Source organism: Xiphias gladius, chromosome 23 (genome assembly GCF_016859285.1).
Source record: "Xiphias gladius isolate SHS-SW01 ecotype Sanya breed wild chromosome 23, ASM1685928v1, whole genome shotgun sequence".
In the NCBI taxonomy this organism is placed as follows: Eukaryota; Metazoa; Chordata; class Actinopteri; order Istiophoriformes; family Xiphiidae; genus Xiphias; species Xiphias gladius.
This window is the reverse complement of record NC_053422.1, coordinates 12,786,028-12,804,449: the sequence shown is the minus strand read 5'-3', so window position 1 is coordinate 12,804,449 and position 18,422 is coordinate 12,786,028. Positions and strand designations below refer to the sequence as shown.

The 18,422-nt window shown below is 40.4% G+C and overlaps 3 protein-coding genes across 5 annotated transcripts; 2 read left to right on the top strand and 1 right to left on the bottom strand.

The window, feature by feature from the left end:
• Positions 1–2,743: 2,743 nt before the first annotated feature.
• On the top strand, positions 2,744–6,805 carry fosl1a (FOS like 1, AP-1 transcription factor subunit a). 3 transcript variants are annotated; one of them, XM_040120338.1, is made up of 5 exons: positions 2,744–2,892; positions 3,007–3,132; positions 3,568–3,825; positions 4,929–5,036; positions 5,157–6,805. In XM_040120338.1, the coding sequence occupies exons 2-5, from the start codon at positions 3,013–3,015 to the stop codon at positions 5,712–5,714; spliced, it is 1,044 nt and encodes a 347-aa protein (XP_039976272.1). In that variant the 5' UTR covers positions 2,744–2,892; positions 3,007–3,012; the 3' UTR covers positions 5,715–6,805. The 3 variants fall into 3 exon arrangements, with proteins under 3 accessions (XP_039976272.1, XP_039976273.1, XP_039976271.1); XM_040120339.1 differs by having other exon boundaries at positions 2,744–3,132; positions 3,568–3,768; XM_040120337.1 differs by having other exon boundaries at positions 2,744–3,132.
• Positions 6,806–6,852: 47 nt separating this feature from the next.
• ccdc85b (coiled-coil domain containing 85B) lies at positions 6,853–10,288 on the bottom strand. The gene has a single exon (XM_040120340.1). It carries the CDS (start codon positions 9,508–9,510, stop codon positions 8,908–8,910), a length of 603 nt encoding a protein of 200 aa, XP_039976274.1. The 5' UTR covers positions 9,511–10,288; the 3' UTR covers positions 6,853–8,907.
• Positions 10,289–13,755: 3,467 nt separating this feature from the next.
• Positions 13,756–18,351, top strand: fibpa (fibroblast growth factor (acidic) intracellular binding protein a). The gene is made up of 11 exons (XM_040119092.1): positions 13,756–14,158; positions 14,277–14,361; positions 14,913–15,111; positions 15,379–15,505; positions 15,859–15,959; positions 16,218–16,351; positions 16,840–16,948; positions 17,084–17,147; positions 17,247–17,333; positions 17,481–17,578; positions 18,123–18,351. Exons 2-11 carry the CDS (start codon positions 14,277–14,279, stop codon positions 18,190–18,192), a joined length of 1,074 nt encoding a protein of 357 aa, XP_039975026.1. The 5' UTR covers positions 13,756–14,158; the 3' UTR covers positions 18,193–18,351.
• Positions 18,352–18,422: the final 71 nt, after the last annotated feature.

Below are 18,422 nucleotides of genomic sequence, written 5' to 3'. Positions count from 1 at the left end.
ACTTTCACTCCTTGACAACATTTGGTTGCTAATTCCTCAAACACAGTTTTACTTTACAGGCCGGACAATGCTTCAGAATGAGTACCTGAGTACATTGTACTGCTAATAAATCTATACAATAAGATATATTATATTATATTATATTATATTATATTATATTATATTATATTATATTATATTATATTATATTATATTATACATACATACAGTATGTCAATATTACCTCAATAAACCATGATTGAGACAATCAGCATAGTCTCGGTACAGTGATATTCAAAACTGCACTGTACAGTCACACTAAGAATATCTATCCATTAAGCCTGACTTGACAAGGATGGTACTGCAAAACCCACTAAAACAAATAAATTCAAGTGTATGTGGCATGAGGATGCTGTTATAAGCACTTGTGTGTGGGATGAGTGTGTGGGTGTGGATGAGTGTGAGTACAGTTATGTGAGTACATGCGGAGATTTTTAGGGTGAGTAAAATGTAATGGAATCTACACTGCCTTCGCCTTCACCCCCCCCCCACAGAAAGTGTTAACTTTTGGAGGGAAAACATGGAGTAAAACAGAAAACAACAACTTACTCACACTCTCAGATGTGAATATGAGTAAACATAAATGAAAAAAACATGTTTAAATGGCAAAATGGGAATATGTGTTGAGCAGACTTTTCCTGGTCAAATAAAAGACAAAAGAAACAACAGGCGGATGAATATAGGTGTAATTTGGGGGGGTGATGGGGGGGCAACATGTAGTGGCATGTTACTGTTAAAGAAGCAGCAAGTGTGTCATCATTGCATTCCTGAAGCCTTAGTCATCTGACACTCATCTTTACCCCATATTCCCTTCTTGTGATACCATTAACCACACAGGAAAAAAAACATCCTCATTCTCAGAGAGTGATATTGTTGAAATCTGAAATATTAGACTAAGCAGTTGAATGGGTCAGTGAGCAGCAGGTATAGGCCTTGTGAAATGACATGCTCCTGGTTGCTTAAGGTTTTTATGTCACTCGTACATTATGAAGAAACCAGAAGTGCAATGTCTCAATTCCTACACAGATGAGATCATTAATCCTCAGTATTTTTTTTCTCATTTAACTCCCAACAGGAGACTTTTTTTCGAGTGGACTAGAAACAGTCTTTTCCATTAATTTAGGGTTTTTTTTGTTTTTTTTAAACGACAATCCTTATTCCCAGGAGTAGTATTAGCAGTAATGTGAGACACTGGTGCAACAGTCAGCAGCCAGGAGAGACCAGCCTTTGCCGGGAACTCTGTCCTCAGGGACTGCAAGGTCAGCAGCTGTTGTGACAGACTAAGCTTACCGAATCTACAGCATGCATTTTTTGAATCTTTACTACGTGCTATATTGTGCTTGCAAGTAGAAAATAGTCATTGAAATGGATGGTGAAATAAATGAGCAGCTTTGTGAAAATCAACTGACTCATTTCCACAGGCATGCGTGCACATTGATGTGGTTTGTAAAGTAAGAGTGGCTGCGAAAAACCCCAACACAATTAGGCACATGCACCCAACTTTGCCAACACTTTATAATCTATTTCATAAATGTAGTATATATGCAACCTTGATATTGATTCATGATCATTCACAGAGGAGCATTTTTTTTGTCTTCCTGCTGTTTTTCTCATGATAAGAGTATTGTCATTAAACCTGACAGCTGCGTGTACATGATGAAAGAAATGGTGGAATTTCCTCTTGTTATGTAGAAAGTGTTTGTACATTTTGGAGAGCAATTTAAAGTCCGCAATTTCATGTTAACATAAGTTATTAGTACTCGTTACTGCAGTTAAAATGACATCCATCACTGAATACAAATGTATTCATAATTTTAAGATAAGATCTGAAATTGATGTGAAAATGAAAAGTGGAAATTTTCTGTTGACTTAATTTAAAATTAATCAAATGTATTAGTTTAAAAAAAGATTAAAGATTAGTCCATTTCATTAAATTCCTGTATGATGCTTTACAGTGTGAAGTCAGTAATTTCACTTTGATACATGGCTTTACTAAATGGTGTACTGCAGTTAAAATTAGATTTATTACTAAGTGCAAATGTTGTTAGCTCTCCGTAAGCATTGGAAATGGAAAAGAAACACAACATAACTGTGTCTATATAAAGCCATAAAGAGAAGACTAATCCTTCTTTATTTTGTAGTTTCATAAAATTACGTTTTTAACAGTAATAAACCCTGTCCGTTCAGTTTTCTGAAACTAGTCTGGTGTGATCTGATCTTCTTAGCTGGTTGAAATGGTCATGATCACATCCAATAGTTTTCTTGTCTCCAAAAAGTTCAGTAAATACAAAAATAGCAGTAAAGTGCAATTTAAAAAAAACAACATCCTTTTTAAAAAAAAATTTTATGTGCCCAAGTTCAGTTTTTACACAACAAATTTAGCCTTTGAGTAAACAAAATATTAGTGCTTCCCCCGGAGTAGGAAATAGTAGTAGCAGGCTATTCCCCCCACTACAAAAGAAACCAGAAAACACGGAACAGAAATCTACTAGTATCAGACCATGAGGTGAAGCCGTCTGAGGAATCCCGGGTGTTGCTCTCTGGAGGAAACTCTCACCAAATATGGTCAACGACGTCACGACACGTGGTAAGATTCGTGAGAGATTCCAGACAACACTATTTCCCGTAATTACGGAGGGGCGTGGTAAACCTATAGTCCCGCTTTAAGACTTTACAACCTCACGATCATTGCCAGACTCTGGATTCTAGGTGTGTGACTAACGCCGAAGATGTACTGAAGGTGGTTTCCGGACGTTTTCGCGCGGCTTGAAAAAAAAGGCGAGGCGATATTTTCTTCCTTGTCCCCCCCTTGAAGACCTACCCGTTTGGACTCTACCGATTTACCGCAATAAGGTGGGTTTACCCCGAGTTTGAATTGACACACGAGACTCAACCCGACAGTATTGTCGTGAGGCCTGAATGCTATATCAGCCCCAGCTGAGTCCGATTTTCTCTTCGTTTGAAAAGGAAAGGATGTATCGAAACTTTGGGAGTCAAGGACGAGGCAGCCCGGCGTACACAGGCAGCGTCTCTGGGTCCAACACTGGATCCCTGGGGAGCACTAGCACCTCTGGAGCGACACAACAGGAGCAGGTAGGTGTCCCTTTCGTTAGACCAGGCTACAGGTTACCCCTGACAGCTGGGAGTAAAATCAGTACGATAGAATAAGAATTAAACTGTAAAACTTTTTTTCTGTTTTAAAAAGTGAATTTCAAGTTATAATATTGTAGAAAACCTGTAATGCTGTTAACACTGTTCACTTATATGTATTTTAGTGTAGTTATGCATGTTATTATACTGTTTGTGTATGTAATAAAACGTTAAACTCGTTGTTTATGAACATAATAATGATAATCTTCATCATCAGTCATCGTTTACTGTAATAACTTTTGATTTATACCTCAGACACAATGTGTTTTAGTATTGGTTACATGTTGAATTTAGGCCTTCTGTTTCAATACTTTTATCTTGTCCACTAACTTTATCCCTAATTTTTTTTTTTTTTTTTTTTTTAATCTGTTTTTATAGAAATATGCCATGGCAGGCACCAGTCAGTTCGTACCGAGCCTCAATGCCATCACGACCAGCCAGGACCTCCAGTGGCTGGTACAACCCTCCCTCATGCATCCACCGGGCCCTTCAAGGTCACCGGTACCTCCTTACGCAACCTTCTCAGGGGCACGGCCGCTGGGTCCACCTCCTTCCCAGTCCCATCTTCTCAGACCGGGGGTAATAAGAGCCGCCACAAACACTACTGCTTCGCCAAGACGCAGGAATGATGAACTTGTAAGAAAATAGTACTGAGATATGTAGTGCCAAAAAACATCTTTTGAAGAGAAACCGGTGATTGTGGATGTGTTGCCTTTCTATTGTTTGAAAAATGAGAGTTGTCGATGAGAGAAAATGAAAGGAGCCCTCTTGGGATTCATATTTTCCCCAGAGGAGATGCAGATACTGAGGTGTGGAGAGTGGCTCAGTCATTTCTGCGTAAATGGTGTGTAATATCCTGTTATACTCTGTGGGACAACTGTTTCATTTCCTTTAGACTTGCACATCAGATGAACCCATTTAGGGATAGGAAGATTATTTTGAAATGTTATTTAATATAGATGTTATTTAAATTATTCTTGGCAGATCATTTAAAGAAGGCTCATTGAATATATGGATCTCTGGAGGCAAATGCACAGTATTTGTGTTCTTTTTCTGTGTTTACTTTGAGTCAATGTTGACTCAGTAAAATTATCACTTGGGACACAGTGTTTGCAATTATCTGGTTTTTGTTAGCAGAGCAATATTACGTGTCAAAACAAGATAGCACAGACGTTAAAATGACCCAGTTCAGCACAGCTTTAACCTCAGGAACCGTCATCATTTTTGTCACCTCCGTAAATCGTTTTTTGGGTTTATCAGGCACACATTGGCACAAATCCCTGTGACAGTTTTGGTTGTGGGAGAAAATTTCATGGTACAGGAAGTGGACTGTCATGTGACTCACAGGGGCAAGTCATTTTCTGTGACTCACACCCGAGTCACCGTTGGGGTCTGAGTGTGACTCATCATCTCGAAAGAGCGGGAAATATGGGATGAAACAGTAATTGTTCATTAAGGCCCCGGGTGAAGTCAGAGTTAGGGTGTTACAAAGGCACAAAAGCTCAGATATTTCAAAATCTTTCAACCGCCCTGACTGTGATGACTCAGAGCACACACATGGTGGTAGTATTTCTCCTGTGTCGTGCTGCCTAAGGTGGACTCTCAACATGTCTCCCTGTATGTCTGATATTTTGAAATTACTTGTCTGCCCAAAGCAAGAAGGCTACACGATTCATTCCATCGGGTCAACCTGTTTTATGTATTTTAATTTTTTTTTTTTCTTCTCTTTCTCATCAAAGTTATCCCAGGAAGAGTTGGAAAGACGCAGAATAAGAAGGGAGCGGAACAAATTGGCAGCAGCAAAATGTCGCAATCGCCGACGGGAGCTCACTGACTCACTGCAAAATGTGAGTGAACATTGTACAAAATGTCATAACATTAGTACTAGAAAGGCAGTGTATTGATCTCAGTCAGGCATGAGAGAATTAACGTCTGTGTCTGTCTCTCTCTGCTTTCCTCTGTTGTAGGAGACCGACCAGCTGGAGGATGAAAAGTCCCGCTTACAGAAGGAAATAGCTGAATTACAAAAGGAGAAAGAAAAGCTTGAGCTGGTCCTGGAAGCTCACCGTCCCATCTGTAAAATAGACGACTCCGATTCGGATTCTGACCCAAATCCTTCAATTTCCTCTTTCGGAGGCATCAAAAAAGAGCCAGAGGACTCCAGCAGACCTGGACCTTCAACCAAACTCCCAACAAAGATTGAGAAAGCCAAGCCAAAGATAACTATCCCCACCAAGCCTGTGACATCGTCTGCCTCTGCTGTTGCCATTGAATCAGAGTCGCTCCACACCCCGGTTCTCACATCTACCCCCTCGCTAATGCCATTCGCAGCCGGTATGGTTTTCACCTATCCCTCTGCCTCTTCAGACACCAGCGCCTCCACCATGCCCCATACTACATCACATCAGGGAAATGTCCAACAGTCTCAAGCCCCACAGCCCTGTGGCATAGCTTACCGCCGCAGCAGCAGCAGTGGTGACCAATCGGATCACTCCCTGCACTCCCCGACCATCCTCACACTGTGATTGGCGGCCCCGTGATCCTGGCAAAACACTAATGTTCATTTCGACGCAGTCATTGTGTGTATGACAAAAAGGATCTCTGGGAAACCTGGCGGAAATGAAAATGATGATTGTAATAACCCTTTCAAAATGAACTACGTGCCTCTGCTTCATTTAATTTCTTTAGAAAGTTGATTCTGTACTTAGATAACGTGCAAATTAGTGGCATTATCAGATATGAATGTTACACTTTTTTTTACATTTGATATTAATATACAGACTTTATATTTCTAATTTTAAAAGCTGTGAGTTGAAACTAGTATGTTTGAGGTTTACTAAGAATTGCATGCAAAATATATTCTCTAAAAGATTTTACAAGCCTTCTAGAAAGAACTGTGATAATACCATCTAATGATAAATAATGGTAATAATTCCTATATAATAATTATACATTCATATAATATTGAATGTAATGACTTGTTACATTGTTATGCCATGTAATGTAACACTTTATAAATGTCCTCATCAAGGGAAGTAGAGTACTTACAATAAATGGTCCTTATTTTTGTATGAATCTTTTAAGAATTCTAATGTAGTCGATGCAAATTATTGACCACTAAGGCTGGACCATAGGAGTTAATATAGATTACATAGTCATGTATTTATTTTTTAAAGTGTAATATATTTTTGGTATTGTTTTTTATTCTCTCTGTCAAATTGTTGACAGAGAAACTGTTTTGGTGGGCAGTGCCTTACTTTTATCTTTTGTCAAAGCTGAATTGCTTCACAGATAATAAAAAAAAAAAACAAAAAAAACTTTCATAACTGTGTGGAAATTGTAATGATGTAAAGTTATTGATAAAAACAAACAAACAACAGGATGAGTAGAATGAAACGCAACTTAAAAACAACAGATTCAATAGATTCAGTTGAGAATGGATCACTTAAAGTGTGAAAAAAAAGATTTTAAAATTTTGTATGGTGAACACTGAGACACCAGATTAACCCAAACTGGAATTAAATACAGTAGGAATGAAACACATAGTCAATAAAATGATTAGTTTTGATTAGTGCTTCAATTGTTTCATGCATTTAATCAAGAAAAAATATGAAATATTCTGTGGTTGCAGCTTCTCCAAAGTGAGGATTTGCTGCTCTTCTGTGTTTTGACTCAATGTAAAGTGAATATCTTTGAGTTTTGGACCTTGGGTCAGAAAAAAAAACAAAACAAAAAACAAAACAATTTGAAACATGACCTTTAACTCTGGGAAGTTACAATTGTCTTATTTCATTATTTTGTGACATTTTACAGATTAAACACCCAATCGAGAAAATAATCAGAAGAATAATCGATAATGAAAACACTCATAAATTGAAGCCTTTTTTACTGACTCTCATTAAAAGGGTTTGATGGCTGCAATATATATACTGACAAAACTCTAATGACTGCTTTATGCCCCTCAACTGTGAACACTGTGTTCTCTGTTGCTCCATTTCCCAAAAACGAAGCGAATCTCTTGCTAATACATACATGGCTGAGAGGGCGTTGGATCACTCTGCTAAAATGGGGTTAGTGAGAGAGATAGAGATGGAAAGAGTCAGATTGAGCGCTAGTGAGCATGGGGGAGAAAAACAAATCTGTGTGTATGCTACTGTCAAAGGATGCCTGTGCATCACTAGGGGGGTAAAAGCATCACTGTCCTCTTCAGCTCTCCAGACTGTGCAAATAGGGATCCAAAAATAAAACTGATGAACATCCATAAAGTCAGTCTGTATGACATAAAGAGAACATCAATCAAGTGCAGTTGGTTCAGACATGAAGGTCAAAACAACAAATGCAGAAATCAATCCTTCATTCTGTGTCATGTAAATGTAAATGCTTGTTTCTGCAAAGTCAAACACATGAAGAAAGGTCAGAACAGTGACATAAGGTGTCATACCCACTGTATTTAAAGCTCTTCAATGCACTACGAGCATAGCCCACCAATAAACAGCTAACAACAAAAGAAAGCTTTTCTAATCCATGGGCATTATCTATGATTTTAAACTGAAATCATTAAGTAATGCTAGTTAATACAGATAAATCAAGAGAAAGAAGGGTCAAAGTGAAGAATGTTCAGATCCCTAATGTTACAGGGTAATTACAAAGCATGAGTTACAGAGGAGAAAGCTGACTATCGTCCAACTGAAACAAACTCTGTGATACGCTAATTTAACATCAACAACAAGGTGATAAAAAAAATGTCCTACAATTGAAAAATCCAACAGCTTTGCTTGAATAGGATAGAACAGAAATCATTAAAACTTTTAGACCTTCCAGTTTGATATAAAGAGTTTCCAGTTGGATTTTAAAAAAGTGACAGAACTTATTCAGTTCAGCTCTGAGTAAGGTCCAAGGACAATTATCGTGTCTGATCCGAAACCCTAACAAGTGTGCTGGCTCTGCCCAGGCTCTAGCACATGTTACAATTAGCGCAGCAGCCCCACCCGCAGTAAACCTGAGGGGCCTTCACATCAGACTGGTTCACAGGCCTGTACAAATTGTGACAATCATCATCATGCACATATGGCACTCCAATCCTGTCCTGAGGAAGAGAGTGCATAAAACATTATACATTATTGGGTATCTAGCAAAAGCAAATATCAAATAGTTTTCTATTTTCCTTTTATCAGAACTCATCTATTTCAGTGCTAGTGGAATTCAGTGGACTAAATATGGCTCAAAACTGGATTGAAATGAATCTTTAGATCTGTGATTTAAAGATCCACGATAACGCTGTCCAGTGCAATAGAAAGAAAGGCTTCTACCAGTGTAGGCTAGTCCAGTGCATGAGATAAATTTATAGATGTGACCCACTTTTTTGGTCCCATTTTTTTTTTTCAACAACAGACCACTGAAAAAAGAGAATTTCCCCAAAAACTGACGAGTCTTTAGAAAAACACTGTAAAATTTAGATACATAATCATCTGGCAAACATCTAGTAAATGTCTTTGTAAAGTCCTGACAATGTCCTTAGTGAAGAATCTTTGTCAAGTCAAAACCTAGTGGCACACAAATCTTTGCAGCATTCAGAAGGCCCTAATGCTTTTGCACCAATTTAATTTGTATTGTCTGAGAAAGCTTCTGTGTCTCCATTCTGTCAATCACATCACCCATATAGTCTACAGACTCGTTATTCAGGTCGGAGAAGCCCTGACTGCTCACATAAACCTGTCATCAGTCATCAGGTGAGCACACCAGGTGAAGCTGGTCTGGACTTCCCACGCTGCCTGTGCTTGAGCTTCCGTCCCCGAGGTCCCGGGCCACCATGCAGGGCAGGTTGAGCTCGGTGGACCCGCCGGGGCTGGAGTCACTCCTGCTGACGCACTCCTCCTCCAGGACCAGGCAGAGCTCCTTCAGGTCCAAATTCTCCTTCACCAGCCCGTCCTGCATGCGCTCCAGGTCGGCGAGCTTTTTCAAGTACCCGCCCAGGTCCTCCCGCATCACTTTGGCTGCGTGGTGCCCGAACAGCTGCCATTCCCTGGCCAGCTTCTTCACTTTGAGCCGGTCGTCGTCCAGGAAGCAGCAAAGGTCCCGCAGCTCCACGTTTTCCTCCTGCAGGCGCTGATTGATGACTTTCAGTTCCCTGATTTCGAGGAGGTGTCCCTGCAGCTGTTTATTTACCTCCTTGATCAGACGTCCTCGCTGGATGAGCGCTGCTATTTTCTCGGACTCCTCTTTACGCAGCCGGCTCACCAGCTCCTCTTTGGAGCACGCCAGCAGATCCTCGTCAGACATCTTTGACAGTTCTCTATTTATTATCTCCCCCTCGCTGCCCATTTTCTATTAAAAACCCACACCCAGAGGGTACCTGAGAATCTATTAAAAGCGCCGAGATGACGATACTTCGGTGCTCAACACGGAGGCATCACATCCCCGTCTTCATCCTCATTCAGTGTTTGCCAGATATCATGTATGCGATCACTAAAGCACCAGAGGCCAAATCAAGGCAGAAACATGTGATATCTTTATTTAGATGGCTTTCTGCAAGGCGCTGCGACTTCAGTCCCGTTTTATGCCGAACCCAATGTCTGTCTCTCTGTGGACAATGCCTTAATGAGGCCGAGTATGAAAATGCACAGCAAACCCTCATTAATGTCAATCTGTCCTCCTCGCCGACGGCAGGCTGTGTTCTCCAAAGGCCTCCGGGAACACAACCGCTCTTATTTTACCTCCTCTCGCAGTATTTTGAAGGCAACAGTCGCCCCCGTGGGCTTTTCTGCACTGTACGTACAAAGGCCCCGTCGATCCACGGAGGCTTAATCCAGCAGCCTCGGACGCACACCCTGCAGATGTTGTGATTTTTACGTCGCTGGCATCGTCTCATCAGGCTGTGCTCCGCTCGCCTCGGCTCAATGAACTCACTTCCCTGGTGGCCGTTGGAAGGGTCCGTGTAGCAGCTTTATTTATTTATCTATTTATTTATTTCATTAATTTTGTTTTTTTTTTTTTTTTTTAACAAACGATTCGTTTTCTGGATTAAAAAAAAACGAAAAATATAATAAATCACAATCCAATCTCACCCTTCATCACCTCAAAATACGCGCACCTTCTCTGCTCATCCTCTGGAGCTGGACTGTTACCACAACAATGTCCGCCTCCACCACTTTCACGGCTGTGACTCCGCTAGGCAGCAAGCTGAAGCACTGCCGGAAAACGATCTCTGCGGCCTTCAAGATAAAAGCCGCGACTCGTGACCCTTTCGTGAAAGAAGCGAGGAATCGTTGCGAAATATACTTTGGGAATGTATTTAACTACAAAATATATTTCTTGCTTATCGCAGCGTTTACTTTCATCGATTGCGCGTTACTCTCGTTTCCTGTCCCTCAACAACGCGCGTTTTACTTTGCGCGCTTGTTCCGGAAATTGTACTTTTTACGGTGGCCGCTCACTTGACACGTCGGTTAGATTGTAATCCGAAATATTTATGGTTTCCTCTAAGGTTTCCAGTGACTCCTCGACCCACCATGTTATGGCATGATCGTATGTGGCAGAATAGAATCGACCAGCTCCCCGATCCCACTCTGGACTGACCCTGGTCATCTCGTTTAAATTACGAAAAAAAAACAAAAAAAACAAAAAAACAGCAAGATGTGGGGATGAGGATCTGCTTCCATGCACTTTCTCAGTGAAGAATTTGCGCGCCCCCATTTGGATTCAAAAATGTGTTTGTTTTTTTTTACCCCTATCACACTGTGAAAACAAAACAACATGGATAGGCACGAGATACAGAGGAAGTGAGTAGGAAAGGCCTGTGTGAAGCCACTTCCTCTGGGATTTTCTGTTCATTGGACCGATCTCGCCCTCAGAAGACTGAGGACATATAACCAGACCTTCGCCCTCCACATCTTTACGAAACATGAGCGATACATCAGCGTCCTACATGCCCGTGGCGCTCACCGCGGCGAAAGATGTGGGCCACAGTGCAGTGCAGTTGTATCATGAGTGACTCCTGGTTGTAATCGTTTCTTTTCAAAGAACACTGGCGGAAAGTGTGACTGCAGGCTTTTTTCCATGGGTTTATGCTGAGGCATTCAGCCACATCCTTCCGCCCTCTGTCCCACCTCCATTGTTTCACTGAGGCCAAAACAATGTAGGGTGTTAACCGTGCAAGGGGGAGCCGGGGACGGAATCAGGGTGTCATGTGAGGTTAGAAATGAGTGTCGATGCGCAGCGAGAGATCCGACAAAAAGACATGTTGACTGAGTCGTTTTCTCCCATGTTGTGATTTTGAAGGACACATTTCGGAAAAAAACAGAAAGGGAGGGCGAGGAGAGGGATTTACGGGGATTTATTTAGATTAATCGCTGGAGGAAAAGAGAGCAGATTGTGTACACGCAGGCAGCGAGCGAAGCGCATGCTGTAGAGGCCCGGTGCGCACACAGAAGCCCATCTCTGATCTGACACATTTTAAAATGACTAACAGCACAAATGAAAGGGCAGAGATCAACAATAGGCTGCTGCCTGGCTGCCAAGCGCACTGTTGTAATTCGAGTCCTCACATAATCGTCCGTTGTCGTTTGATTTGTGTGTGTGTGTGTGTGTGTGTGTGTGTGTGTGTGTGTGTGTGTCTAGTAATGAGTGTCTTGCTTCAAATTAATGGGACGCTGGAGTGGAATGATGGGACTTGGGTCCACTGTAAAGAGATAGGTCTCAGTTATGGAGTCTGGTAGGTTTATTACACGCTGCCACCGCCAGCTTCCTGTAAGTCACCACAGAGGTTTGGTTTCAGGGGTGGGGGGACACAATGACGACTGGGGGGTTTTTCAATTCAAACATATAAAAACAAAAACAAAAACAAAAAAACCCCAACCCCGTACAACCATGAGAACTACCTGAAACAATCAAGCTAGGTACCATATGGTGAATCTTGCTCTCCGTAATAATGTAACCAACTGCTGTCTTATCAATGCACTAACACTCATGAATGTCACAAAAAAACAACAACAGTGTCCTTCGCTTTCTCTGAGATTGGTGGTAATATTGTCTGCATCCATATTATTCACCAATCATCAAAGTCACCCCCTTTTTTTTAGGCAAGTTACGTCCAGTTTATACAACCAGGACCCAAAACCGGAAGGATGACATATATGAATGCACATTATGATTAGATGTCACTATAGATCGCTACTCGTCTTGAAATTGTGCCAGGCTGTTCCCAAAAATTGATGGAGGTGACGTCAGCTTTTTTTTTGGCTCAACGGCAACTATAGCAACAGCGAACACGCTTCAGTCTCGCGCAGAATCACGGGTAACATTGTCGCAACGTTAGAACGCTGCACTGGAACGTTCAGTGTTACAATGTAGCGAATGAGAGGCGGGAAAGGAACGCAGGTATTAAAAGGCAACTGTAGATAAACGGGAACACTGAGGGAAAGTACTTGCAGGAACACAAATGACATTTCCGGTGTGGTTGTTTCAGAATAAAAGTATCATCTCCGCAAATTGGTTAATCGACAAACAAACAAAACACACATAATACAAAAAAAAAAAAAATCTTTATGGATTCTGAGCAATTTGTAATAATTAAAAAAAAAATGTGTACACGAGTACAGGTTTTTGGTTTACTACACTCACTGCTTCTGATCCACACTTAAACGATATATAAGAATTGAATATAAAACTTATGATAACCCTGTTGTGCATTAAAAAAATGTTCTTTACTGTTAAACATTCAGGGACACAAACACAATAAACATTAAATAACAAAAGTTCAAACACACACATGCACACACATTATGAAAAACTGAATAAACAAAGTAAATAAATCAAATATGAAAATGAAATAATTTTCATCATAATAAAGTATATTGCCTGTAGACACATTATCAAAAATGTATTGAAAAAAGTAAATATATAAAATATTAAAAGGAAATAATTCATATATTTTCACACCTTTTTTTGTTGTGTGATCAGGAAACGATGTAGGAGCAGTGGTGGAAGAAGTACTCAGATATCTTACTTAAGTGAAATTAGCAATACCACAGTGTAGAAATCCTCTGTTACAAGTAAAAGTCATACATCCAAAGTTTTACTTAAGTAAAAGTACAAATGTTTTAGCATTAAAATGTACTTAGAGTACCAAAAATCAAAAGTTAATGGTTATGCAGAATGGCACATTTACAAATAATATATATTTTATTATTGGATTAAAATTATTGATGCATTAATGTGTACGTCATTGATGTCATCACTTTAATGTTGCAGCTGGTAAAGGTGGCGATCCTTTTAATTACGTCATATACCTCTGAGTACCCTGTGAATCTGCCCACAGGGACTAATGGACTCTTATCTTAACTTATAAAATACATCCAAATTCATTTGTTGATCACATTTTGTGTTTGCAGTCTACACCTGCAAAGTAACTACAGCGGAGTAAAAAGTTCAATATTTGCCCCTGAACTGTAGTTAAATAGAGGTGTAAAGCAGCAGAAAATAGAAATGTTCAAGTAAAGTACAAGTACCTCAAACCTGTGCGTAAGCACAGTGCTTGATCAAATGCAGGCTACTCAGTTATTTTCTACCACTGCGTAAAGACGTAGAGCCTTTCCTGTGACGCCACTAAAGCGGAAGTTCGTGTTGGACGACTGCTGTTGTTGACACCGCGGGCCCACGACAATACCGTGATATCACCATTTAGCAGATGTTCGTGCTTTGAATACGAACTTTAAAACCTGCGCCATTCCCCCGATTATGCCGTCATATTAATTTGGTTTTAACCGTTTCGTTGTCCGGCTGTCAGTGTAGTCTCGGCGGATAACTTTGCGACGCAGCTAGCGCAAGAAGCTAAGTTTCAATGGAGGAAGTTAGCTAATTAGTGAGCCATGGAAAGTCAGTTTAAATTCAGATAATACAAGTTAACGATTTACTTTGCGCGTTTTATTTGAGCTTGCTGCTTAAAACTGGTTGGGGCAACGCTCCACACAAGGTAAATGTCACCCTGGCGTCTGTGTTTGGCAGGTGATTGTTGATGGTTACTTAAGCTAAACACTTAGTTGTTATTCACCTTCTGACCCCCTTGCTTTTGCTCCTTTGTCTGCACGCAGATGGCAGTGGAGCTGGATGTGTTCGTGGGTAACACCACCATCATGGACGAGAAGGTTTATCGGCTCTGGTTGGATGGATACACAGGTATGGGGCACACCATAGATTTAAGGGGTCTCTTGGTCACAGTGTGCTCCAGGTGACTGTGGACATAATGATGAATATGCAGGTACTTCTACAGAGTCAGGATGTATTCAAGGTATTTTTTTTTTTTTTACAAAGTTGAGAACTATCTGGGTTTTACAATCCCAAGTGGTTGCATGGTAAATCTTAGGGGCCTATTGTGAAATAGTTTGTAGTTTCACCTCTTTGGGCGTCTAAAAACGGTTAAAATGAAACACTCCTCATTGGTTGAACGGGTGGCAACATATGAATTTGTGAATTAAAATATAGGTATCAAAAAAGTTAGGTAACCAGTGATCAAATGTGGGAAACAAATTGGTAAACACATAATGAAACCTATAATTACCTGCACAAATACTACAGCATATGCCTCCACATCCTGCACACCAGTAGCAACCAATGTGAATTGTGAAGTAGCAGTAGTAGGTTTAGTCCTGCTCTTTGTTCACCGCACACCAGTAGCTATGTTAGTTCAGGTTATTACATATAACCTTTGAACTATGCTTGTCCAATAGTGAATGATGCGGTGAAGGCACGAATGGAGGGAGGGGTGCTGGAGGAGTGTGAGGCGAGCGCAGATGTCCTACTGAGCGACACCATGGACCAGTACAGGACTTTCCAGATGTGTGAGCGTCTGCTGTACAGTCCAGCCAAACTAGCCAACCAGCTCCTGTTCCAGATTCCACCTCATCGACAAGCCATCCTCATAGACAGGTACAGTAATGATGCTCTCATGTATGTGCATCAAATTATTTGATGTGTTTCTAGTATCTGGCTGTCATCATTTAAACAAAAGGATTTGTGTTTTTTTCTCTTTTCCATCTCTGGGATATGCATCTTCCTTGAACTAGGTTATCCTCCTCTCAAGGCAGATGCTACCATGACATGTATTTGTTATTAAACCCAGTACTTTATTCTTGTTTCCTGACATTGTAGATGAGAATATATTCTTAAACGTGTTACGTGTGTTTCTTTGTTTAGATACTATGCTTTTGATGATGCATTTGTTCGTGAGGTCCTGGGAAAGAAACTGTCTAAAGGAACCAAGAAAGACTTAGACGATATCAGTGCCAAGACAGGTGTCACACTGAAAAGCTGCAGACGGCAGGTAAATACATTCTGAGCTCCACAATGACTGTTCATCTGCATTATCAGTTTTAAAATTGGAAGTGCACATTTTTTACCAGAGAAGTCTGCAGCAGTTTTGATACATAGCAGTTCTGGAACTGTCATTTTTTTGTTGTTACCTCATGCATTGCTCTATATTTGTTATCTGTGAATAGCAAGTTTCAACATTTCAACAAGCTTATTTTCTAAAATTTTTCTAAAATTTTTCTAGCGCTGTGTACGGTATATCAGTTACAAAGGGGCAGCTGAATGCCTGCAGAATAAATATTCGTACAGGTTTTACAAAAGTCACGTTTTGTCAGTAAATCTCTTGCTTCGTGTGTTTAATTTCAGTTTGACAACTTCAAACGTGTTTTCAAAGTTGTGGAAGAGCTGAAGGGACCCCTGGTGGAGAACATACGTCAGCATTTTCTTCTCTCTGACAAGCTTGCAAGGTAATCAGTGAGAAGAAAAGAGTACAAGCTGTCCTTCCTCGGGCTTATTCCTCAAAAACTGGTATTGCTTCAGTCGTGTTTTGTTGTAGTTTTTATCCTGAATTACTACATGGTTTTTCTAGTGTTTACTAATTCTGTTAAAATACCGCATGAAAGGCAGGTGTTCAGGATATCCAAACCAAGGAAAACAACAAAGTTCAACCTGATTGTCTTGTTCTATTTTGTTATCTCCTATAATTCTTCCTCTGCTTGTTTCAGGGATTATGCCGCCATTGTTTTCTTTGCCAACAATCGCTTTGAGACAGGGAAAAGAAAGCTACAATATCTCACTTTCCAGGACTTTGCTTTCTGTGCTGGGCAGCTTATCAACAACTGGACCGTTGGGGCCGTTGGTGAGCGATTTCTGTTGTTTCCTTTGGCCATTTTGCTGACAGACGATGTGAGGGGCACGTATACCATTTTTTAACAGTTATATAACCCGCTAATCAAATTGAACTTAATTTGTCTTAGTTTGATGGTTGCAGAGCGATAAAACATTAATGGTAAATCCAAAAACAACAAAATGTAAAAAAGAAACATTTGAAACTATGCGAAAATAGTAAAAATAAATGGCTCACTTGAGAACAAAATGTACGCTGATGTTGGTTATGTTTTATGAATAAGGAAGAGGTTTTCCTGGTCCTCTTTAGAATAGGGGTGAATTTTAAATTTTTAAGTTACCGAATAAGAAGGTGAAAAGGTTAACCGGATTAGGCAGAATCTGAGTAATGGCATAATAATTGAATAATTTTAAGAAAAAAGACTAAGTAGTGATAATAGTATCAAGAAAAATCATCCTTTAAGCTGATTTGACAGTGGCTGACTTGAATATTCTTTGCAGATAACATGGTGGAAGACATGGACGTCGATCTTGATAAAGAGTTTTTACAAGAGCTGAAGGAGCTGAAGATTTTAATAACGGACAAAGATCTGCTGGATCAACACAAAAGGTAACAGGAACACACAGACAGATCTACACATTTTTGCTGATTACCGAAAAATGTACTGGTTTCCTAACATAATTTTATCCAAACATTCTCTTTTATCTCTAATTCATCTGTTTATGTTCTCTCCGCTCGGTCCAGTCTGGTCTGTACAGCTCTCAGAGGAAAGACTAAAGCTTTTAATGAGATGGAGGCTAATTTCAAGGTTAGAAACATTATACCGCCGTCATAGCCTAAATATAATCGGTCAGGACCTGCCACGGTCAAACAAGCTAATACTTTTTGAATGTAATTCTTTTTGTAGAATCTTTCCAGGGGCCTTGTCAACATTGCCGCAAAGTTAACCCACACAAAAGATGTCAGAGATTTCTTCATTGATCTTGTGGAGAAGGTTTGTGCTTTTTTAAAAAGGTTTCTTTTTTCAAACGTAAGCAAAGACAGATCTTCCGGCCCAGATTTTCTGAGGCCTGTGCCAACTTCAAAGTCTGCCTTTGAGACGGTGTGATGTAACGTCTCCTCCCCTCCTTTCCTCCTCCAGTTTATTGAGCCGTGCCGTTCAGACCGATGGACAGCTGCGGACATGAGACTCTACCTCACTCACTACACCAACTCTGCACACATACTTGACACATTCAAGTGAGTTAATGTGCTTTTATTCTGCAAAACTTATCAGGCAGAGCATGGCACCAACCATGCCAGGGTAATCAATTCCCAAGCGGGTGACCAAAGCTAAAAATACAGTCATGATTTCGTGGAGAGCTTTGGGAAAACTAACCAGTAACCAAATAAGGATATACAGTAAGCTTTGGCAGTCATTTAATACTGCTCAAGCATAAAGTTGGTATGTTAAAATCCTCTCTAATATTGACGTCCCTGTTCTACCAGTGGGTGTCACCCTATCTCGCCCCGATTCCTTAAACTGTAGTTACCTTGTTTCTCATGCAAACACTGAGGAATGTAGTTAAGGGTTTACACAGCCCTGCACCACGACATGCTTAACAAAGAGATATTCATAAAAAGAAATGTAACCCCCCCCCATTACACAGAGTGGACAAAGATTGCCTCATTTACTTTCTTCACCCAGATTTCACAATTACAGTTTGTCATGAGACTTACAGTACCTCTTTGCTCCATTTACTTACAGTTTACTCTCTTTCTGTCTCTGTTTTCTGCCCCTCAGACACCAGGGTGTGTGGGACAGATACATGGGCGTCATCAAAAGCTGTATCTTCAAAATGTATCATGACTGAAGCGTTGTTGTTGCAGCTCGCCCCTCTCTTCTCCCCAGTCATCTTCTGGTTTGTTTTCCCCCATGCTGGAGCCGTTCTCATAGGCCCTTGGATTGTGCTGTCTGTGTTTGCTGATGAATTTTTCTTCTCAAGCTTCATTACCCCCCCAGTATCCCCTGTAACGTCTGTAAATTTGGTTTGTAAATAAAATGAACATATTTACATCAAAATGCCATTGTGTTTTTTGTTAT